Here is an 8,915-nt window from a genome sequence, read left to right as displayed (position 1 = left end):
GTGGGATGGGATGGGATGGGCCGCTCGGGGATCCACAGAGCTCTGTTTGTTGTAAACTGATGCGTTCATCTGGACCTGCAACAGGAGAAATGGCTCATAGGCCGTTGGATTGAAAAAAGCCTGTAAAGCTGGCTTCATGGCTAAACCATCAAATGTATACAAACAAGTAGGACAACTGATAAGTAGTAAGTCAACAAATAGAAGCAGTCAAGCATTCACAACTGCAGGGAATTTCGCATCAGTGAACCGAAAACATGCGTCGAGCCATTTTCCAGCGCTAACTTGAGCTGAATAATCACTTTTGGAATTCTACAACTGGATGCCTACTAACTATACAATCATTAAATAGAGTGAGAGATGCTACTCTACTTTTGGGGCAAGGAGCCTCCAAGCGAGACACATCACTAAACGGCTTAGGACACAAGCCAGCTCTTGCCCGCATACACTACTGACAAAGTTTGGCCTAGTCAGCATTTGGGTGAGACTTCAGTCAAATCATTGATCCCAAAATACTTGGCATTCCCAGGCTGCAAACAAGATGTTTGCAGAAGAAAGTGGCCACTGAGCTGAGAGCAGGGGTCACCAAGAGGGCTCCCCGAGGACTCCTCCGATCCAGCCTGTTTTCGGTGCAGCCACACCAGATTCAAATGATCAGCTCGTCAGCAAGCTCCCGAAAAGCCTGATAACCATCCCAATGATTTGAAGCCGGTGTCTTGCGGTGGGGATGCAGCCAACACAGGCTGCTTATAATCATCCTCATCATCATAATAATCCTCATCATCCTCATCATCATCCTCATAGGATGAACTGATTTGCAGCTATGAGAATCTCGCCGTTCACATCTACTGTTTGAGCAAGTTCAGAGCTTGCATTTTTAGTCCATAGTCTGCAGATTGTGGAGCCCAAAATTGCAACCGACAGCTCCACGTATACAGTATGCTATACGCGCCTTCGTAGACTACAAGTAGACGAGAGGCATATTTGCGCAAATGCCAAAATTCTGTCCACGGTGCGCACATGCCAAAATTCTATCCGTGATGTCACAAGGCAGATCTTGATGAAATCCAACACCAGCAGCTGGTAGGTTGGAGTTGTGTTGGGCTGAATGCGTTCTCATCACTGCAAGTCAAGGCACATTGCGCAAACCACCGCCTGGAGGTAAAGACGCAGCACCACCGGCAGCACCGCAGCAGCACCGCAGCAGCAGCCAGCCAGCCTGCCTGCCTGCGGAGAGACAAAAAACGTCTCAAAGGCGTCGTCAGATGAATGCACGGACACTTGGACCTCGCTGCTACGTCTGCAACCACTGCGCGTTTGGCCGCTTCGGTTCAGTGCGCGCTGCAAGAGCGCAAAAGCGAGCCGGTGCGAGCGAGCGAGCCAGCCAGCCAGAGCCGGAGCGAGTGAGTCAGCCGGAGCCGAAGCCGGAGCCGGAGCCGGAGCCGGAGCCGCAGCGAGCTCTCTTGCGGACTATCTAGCACACGATGTGGAATCTCTGAGGTGGCAGTAACCTTACTCCTGCGAGCACGTGGAAGCACCCTGCAAAAGCGTCGCCCATGAGCAGGCAGGCATCCTTTGGAGTGTGATTCTGTTTTCGCCCAGATTTCTGCTGCCTGGACAAATGCATACAAATGCATTTAGGAGCTCAACGGACAAGGAGTGGACACGTTTCCGCGGCAGCAACGTAAGTGTGCACACAGAAATAAGAATAAGAATAATAAGAAGAAGTGGTTAGTATGCGACAGGCTCATGCCAATTTGTGCTTGTGTAATTGAAAACATGATCGTGGTCCTTTGTTGGCGTCTTGCCAACCGACTGAACATAGTTTCATGTCATGCACTTGAACCACTTCGGGCGAAACCATTCATTCGTTGAGGTACTCTGGAGCCCCTCCAGTTGGTTCTTTTCCAAACTTGAGCCAAGTGTGGCCTCCTTCTTTCCTTATGACCCCCACTTGAGTTTGCAAAGATAAAGGAATTTTCAAATTATTAGAAACGATTCAATATGATATACTAGTGTACGGCATTAGAAACATCTTGCAGAGTCTCATGTGCACCCTGGGTGTCCATAATGCTTTGACGAGAAAGTGCTTATTCAGCATCGCGGATGTAAAAGAGGAGGTAGAAAAAAAGAACCGTAAAGTTCATTCTGGAACAGTTCTCCTAGGAATGTGCTGTATTGACATGGGAAATTGACTGGTTCCCTTTTCATATTTAACTGAGAGTACTCCTTGCAATGTCTGGAAGGACATTGTTTTTGGATTCCAAATAGTCATGAATTCTCTCCAGATGTCAGCAAAAGGGATTTTACAATGCGTTCCTTCAACGCTTGCTGCTCTCACTGCAGAGGGAAGGAAGGAAGGACGGAAGGAAGGCAGGAGGCTTACCTCTTGACATGAAAGTGGATTTGAAATGATCACGATTCTTGTTTTTGCTCGCTCACAGTTAGAATTGGAGAATTGTGCTGAGCAAGAGGCCTTCTTTCAATGTATGCAACAGAGGTTGACCGTCTTGAGCATGAGACAATCAATCAGCCGGCCAGCCGGCCAGCCGGCCAGCCAGCCAGCCGGCCAGCCAGCCAGCCGGCCAGCCAGCCAGCCAGCCAGCCAGCCAGCCAGCCAGCCAGCCAGCCAGCCAGCCAACCAGCCACTGCTGTGGGCATTGCTGCTACTTTGCTGTCCGTGGCAAAACACAGGGAGAATTAGAAGAGGTCACTGCAGGAGGAGCACGTTCACTGTCGGTGATGATGTTCCTGCAAAGTTGCAAGGTGCTCAACTTCGGCCCGCTGAAATGGGCTGGTGTCTGTCGCTGTGGACTTGAAAGGTAGCAGGTTCAAGTTAGTCTTGGAGAAAATCACTGACTGCTTCTTGGAGAGAGACGGACAGAGGTCAGTTTTGGGAAACAGCGGAAGTTTTCAGGTGTCTGAATAATATGTCTGTGATTTGAATCTAAATGGTATATACAAAGCCTCTTTTTGTCATGATGAAATTAGGCTCTTCTTAGTGACTCAATCAATGACAAGTGTGGATTTTGTTCCAGTGATTAGCGGTTGTGTCCAAGTGTGAACTGTAACGGAGCCCCGACAAGGAGGGAATTTTCCTTGCGTCACCAAGCTGCCAGATTAGCTTTGTCAATGAACTGACAGATCGGTGAATGCCAAAAGACAAGTAACACCCCCACTAAGTTGACAATTTCACCAACGGCAAGCAATCAAGCTCTCTGTATGAATTCTGCTGTCTTTCTGTGACTCCATTTAAGGCTTCCAACATCTGCAAAAGGCTAAAAGGGTCAACCAATAAAGACCACTGTAACGTTGACTCACAGCCCAGTCTTGTGGACTGAGTCAATCTTTACTCTGGTCTGCACTGACCTTTTGACTCCAAAGAGCAATCTTAAGAGACCACTGAAGAATTCACGACGGTACTAGAAACGGCAGAACACGTTTAGCATCATGTGGAGGGTTTTCATTCATTTTGAAATCGGGCTATAAGAATAACAAATGTTGCAAAAAAGCAAAATGTGTCGCCGCTTTCATGATATCACATCAGCATGTGGAAACACAAACGACACATCTTGGCTACAGATCACTGAGTTGTTGTTTTTGGTTGGGATGGATGGATGGATGGATGGATGGATGGATGGATGGATGGATGGATGGATGGATGGATGGATGGATGGATGGATGGATGGATGGACGGATGGATGGACGGACGGACGGACGGACGGGCTGATTTGATGGGAGAAAGACACATTGGTGTTAGTATTGAGTGGCTTGTTGTAAGTTGTGCTTATTTATAGTCTTAACATGACAGCCATTCCCCTCATGGTGGTATTTCCCTCAGTCAACACAACAATGTTTGGGGAGCTTTGTCTTTCAGTGCACGGACTGGGAAGCGTTTCACTTATACTTTTAATGACGACTTCTTCCCACCAATTGCTCATTGTTTCAAGAAAACAACGACAGTATATGTTTTAAATGTCAATGGTTTTTTTTTTGCTTGTGTGGATATTGCCAGCTGGGCTGGGCTTCGGGGGCTGTTCAGGGATTCCTTAAATAGCTGTAACAGTGACGACAGGAAAAGGTTGTCTGAATCAGCATCAGATGGACAGCCCAAAAGGGAATGCTTCATTTATATTTAGCTTTTCAAGTCTGTTTTTACTAAGTGACAACTAAGACAAATGTCCTAAGTTGTCCTCTTAGCAGATCTGTTATTGTAATGGCGAATGTTGTTTTCTTCTGTTGTCTTTTTGTACTTTGTTCCTGGACATGAACGCCAGACGACATTCTTGCCGCAGAACAGATGATTGTGTGTTTTTGCAATTACATGCATTTCCATCGGCTATGCTTTCCCTCATCCTCATCTTGTGTCTTTCTGCTTGTGCTTCTCTTTCCATCCCTTAAGTGTGGGAAAACAAACATGCCTGCCTGCCTGCCTGCCTGCCTGCCTGCCTCTCTGTCTGTCTGAGGCTGTCTGCCAAACAGGGCTGCACAAACTAGAGTTGCTTCTCACAGATAGTCAAAGGGAGGCAGTTACTATAAGGCAGCACTCGTGCCATTATCACACTCAAATAGCAAGCCAGTGGAAGCTCAAGGAACAGACCGTGGCTGATGGGACGCCCTTTTTTTGTCATCCATCATCCCACACATTGCCACGCACATTGTGTCTGCCAGCAGCTTCCATGCTGGAGATGCCTGATGGATTGACTTAGTCTTTATCACTCGGTGCCCATTTTGATTGTAACAGATCGTGTGTCAATGTCTCATTTGTTTCCATGTCCCCTTAGGTGGAACTTTCTCCTGCTCCTGTCAGCATGCTTTGCAGCATTCTCTGGAGAAGAAGACTACCTAGCTCAAAGTATGTCGTATTTCAAATGCATTTATGTACAGTCCGTTGGAAGCGACCATAGAATCCATCCATCCATCCATCCATCCATCCATCCATCCATCCATCCATCCATCCATCCATCCATCCATCCATCCATCCATCCATCCATCCATCCATCCATCCATCCATCCATCCATCCATCCATCCATCCATCCATCCATCCATCCATCCATCCATCCATCCATCCATCCATCCATCCATCCATCCATCCATCCATCCATCCATCCATCCATCCATCCATCCATCCATCCATCCATCCATCCATCCATCCATCCATCCACCCATCCATCCACCCAGTATTGTTCCGATCTTCCAAATAATGACGCATTCTAATGATGCGTCCCTACCGTCTGCGGGTCTTAATGGCACGATAAAAGGCTTTTTATGGCTGAGCAGCAGGTGACTCAGGGGCAGAGGCTGGTTTTCATGGGTTCCTCCCTCAACATGTCTGATCTTGCACTTAGTGCCTCAGAATGCACATAAAAGCAAGCCACCTCACTAACCTCTCTACGATTGCTCCATTCAGTGCTGTCATCTGTTTTTCTTCATCTCTGAATAGGTTCAACATGATCTTAGCGTTCAAGTACATACAAACGGGAGCATTCTGGGAAAGTAATGCAATCGATCAATCCATCAATCAATCAATCAAGCAACAGAGATGAGAAGTATTACTTCTCTCACGGAGAAAACTTTCTAAAGCTCAAATTGCTAACTCAATCGTTGCAGTTCAAATACCTTGAGCAAAAAAGCTTTTAGAAAGGCCACAAACACATTTGAGTGTCTTTTGACTTCTCTGAAGTGTACATCTCCTTTCTAGTGTCTCTCTGTTGATCATTCATGAGATGATCAGCTTTTCCAAAAATGTAGCGTTTGTACGGAAAAGTTATAAATCAGTGAAAGTTCTTATCGTCAGGACTCTGTAGAGCCAGTAGCAGTTCTGACAGGGCCAGCGCAACTTGATTCAAGCAAGCACTCCAAAAGGCAGCCATCTCGTACCTTTACAAGATGTCATGCCAAATACAGAGGAAGATGCAATAAAACTACCTCCCATCTCACCTCCGGAACATTCACACGTGCACACAAGTTCAAAGGGTCAACCGTGGATCTGGTTCACTTTTCAAAATTTCCTCCACACATGCAATTCCAAATTGTATTGCGAAAGTACGGATTCGGTTCCACCTTCCTTCTTCTTTTACTTGAACAATCGACAAGATACTAAGTGCCAGACGTGACACATTTCTTTCTCTACTGATCGGGAACCAAGAAGAAGGTTCCATGAGACTTCATCTGTAGAAAAGATGTTTTTGTGTTAGGACAGTACCTCTTTCACATTCCAATATTTGATGTTTATGAGCCTCTTGTGAGAAACAAAGCAAGGTGGCCCCATTCTAATACTGTCTCTCTTGTTTTTCCAGGAGTGGATATCCTCTATCAACTCGGGCTCACGGCTCCGAGAGCAACAGACAATCCGTACGAAAGAAGTGGCGAACCTTCGAGCGCAGATCCCAATGTTCCCCGGGCACCTGCAAATGTCCCGTTTGCTGGACGGGACGGGGTAGCGCTAGACTCAAATTCTCTTTATGAGGCTCCCGTGAGCCGTCTTTTTCCTCCGCAATTTGGTGAGGAGTTTTCTGTTGTGCTAAGTGTGAGCTCCTGGCGAGCAAACAATGCTTTGATTTTCAGTTTCAGAGACGGCAGGGACCGACTGCGTTTTGGCATTCGCCTCCTGCCGCGCACAGTGCTCGTCTACACGGCAGAGGAGAGCGCCGTCCGCTTTGCCTACAATTGGCACGACGGGCAGCGGCGCTCTTTCGCGATCGCCGTTCGAGCGCGCTCGGTGTCTTTCTATTCCCATTGCGGAGCGCTGCGCCAACGACAGCAAAGCCCGGGGAGGTGTCGGACGCTTGGCGATTGCGCTTTGGGGAGGATGAAGCCCAAAGCGGCGCCGTTCAATGGGCGAATCTGCCAACTGGATGTGTATCCTGCGGCCCAAGCTGCCGCACGCTATTGCGACTACCTTCGAAAGCAGTGCCGGCCGGCCGACACGTACCGATCGGCTCGGCCGCGTCGCGCTTCGGCTCTCCGGGCAAAAGAGAGCTCCGTGTCTCGTCCCGTCACAAGGTCCTCTCTGGGAACAGCAAATCTTCCTCAAATGCTGCTCCCTTCCAAACAAACGGTGGCCTCTGACACTGGGCTCAAACTTGAGTCAACCTCAAGCCCTGCAGCAGAATCAAATGCGGAAGAGCGGAGGCGCATTTCTGGATCGAAGGACTGGACGAGATCAGCGGTGCAGACGGCCGCAACAAATTCAGCGAGTGACGGTGGGGGCACCTCAAGCTCCAGGCCTCAAGAGGCTCTGCAACACCTGCTGGAGATTCATCCAATGACTATCGGAACTACTTTATTTGATCGTGAAATGAACGGAGACTCCTTGGAGCCGGATGGCAGTTATGACGACAGGGACGGCTACGATTACGGCGACCAAGAGGCAGACCTCCTGTACGACTCGGATGAAGATGCCTTACGTGGGCCCAAAGGAGAGCCGGGTCTTCCGGTGAGTCACTTGAACTTGAGTCAATTTGCGCTTTCCATTTTGAGGAGGCAAATTGTTGAGCCACACATTGAAGAAAAATAGCATCTTTGCAAAGAAACGATATTACAGTGCTTCTAAAAACACTGAGCACGTCTTGTTAGCATTTTCTTTTTCCTTCGCAGATGGAACTAATGTTACATGAAAATGAAAAAAACCTTTTGGTGCATTTCTGGGCATTCTACAGAAGAACACACCTGCAACACTTGTATTTACTGTACACGCTGTCTGTATGGAAACATACAAGCAGAAAGCAGTCTTCTTCTTGGCTGACATTTTTGCTTTGACTTTTATGTGCCAGAGAATAACTTTTGTGAAGAATGTTGGTACACACTGTAAATGTTGCTCTTCATCCAGCCAGCCAGCCAGCCAGCTGTGTGATGTACATAAAAGTGGCTGTCAAGATAATTGAACATGATTTTAGAGCGCCAATTTTCCGGAACCGAGCAATGTTTCCATGAGTGCGCGGGCGTCATCAGATATTTCATCTTAACAATGTAAAACATTTACGCTCACCTGTCAGTTTCCTTTATCGACGTAGCCTGCAGGCTTGTAAGAGGCGACATAGCTCAACTTGCCCTTCGTTGTTTCATCGTTCCTATTTTAGAATGGTTATATGAATAGAGTAACTAGTTTGCTTTGATTCTCAGTATTTCACATTCAGTCCAAGAAATCAGAATCAGCTCAATGAAAGATTTTGCTATCATGTGCAAATATTGAGGTATTATTTAGAGACCCATCCAAAAGCCATTGTGACTCTTATTATCTCAATTTCTTTTAATCAAGACACTGCAATAACAGATTGTTCAATTCAATTCCAGTGAAGTGGTTTGATTTCATGGATAGCAGCTTCAAAAGCAACTGCTTGCATGCTTCTTTTTATCTCGACACAATTTGGCGCAAAATCTTACTTGGCCTTTTCTGCTCTTATTTTTGTTTGTATGTCTTGGCTACTCTCACTGAGCGGTTTTGAATGCACGGCGGTCAGTTGAAGTTCAGCGCCTCTGTCTTTCATGACCTCTGCGGTCCAACTTTGAAACAAGCTGGTTTCCTTCCTCAGGGGGAGGATTTCACTGCCTTACAGGCGTGCTTTTGTATTTTTGTATTCCACTGCCTTACAGGCATGCGTCCAAGTAGTTCACTGGGGGATGCACAGGTTGCTCCGTAAATGTTCTACAATCTTCAAATGTAATTTTTGGATGATAAACATAACTGCAGCGTCACTGCCGTTGGGTTGGTTGATGTGCTTTATTGACCGCTCAAACCTAATATTCATGGTCTGTTTGAAAGAAAGGAACTCAAGCCATGCAATTTCAAAAGAAATCAAGGACATTGCTGCTCATCAAAAGATGCAGGCAGGCAGGCAGGCAGGCAGGCAGGCAGCCAGGCAGGCAGGCAGGCAGGCAGGCAGGCAGGCAGGCAGGCAGGCAGGCAGGCAGGCAG

General features: G+C 47.3%; 1 protein-coding gene across 2 annotated transcripts in view; it reads left to right on the top strand.

Annotated features, from left to right (window-relative positions):
• The first annotated feature begins 513 nt into the window (after nt 1-513).
• The window catches only part of col24a1 (collagen type XXIV alpha 1), a 34,996-nt gene continuing 26,594 nt past the window's right edge, over nt 514-8,915 (top strand). The window contains exons 1-3 of one of the 2 annotated variants that reach the window (XM_088393995.1): nt 514-1,681; nt 4,782-4,852; nt 6,298-7,436. In XM_088393995.1, coding sequence (XP_088250121.1) covers nt 1,629-1,681; nt 4,782-4,852; nt 6,298-7,436 — 1,263 coding nt within the window. In that variant the 5' untranslated portion in view covers nt 514-1,628. The remainder of the gene's footprint in view (nt 1,682-4,781; nt 4,853-6,297; nt 7,437-8,915) is intronic. The other variant, XM_088393996.1, reaches the window with a different exon arrangement.

The sequence above is a fragment of the Syngnathus floridae genome, chromosome 13 (assembly GCF_059516105.1).
Source record: "Syngnathus floridae isolate MCC-2025c chromosome 13, RoL_Sflo_1.0, whole genome shotgun sequence".
Classification (NCBI taxonomy): Eukaryota; Metazoa; Chordata; class Actinopteri; order Syngnathiformes; family Syngnathidae; genus Syngnathus; species Syngnathus floridae.
Note: the sequence above shows the minus strand (reverse complement) of the source record. Positions and strands in the feature narration are given on the sequence as shown.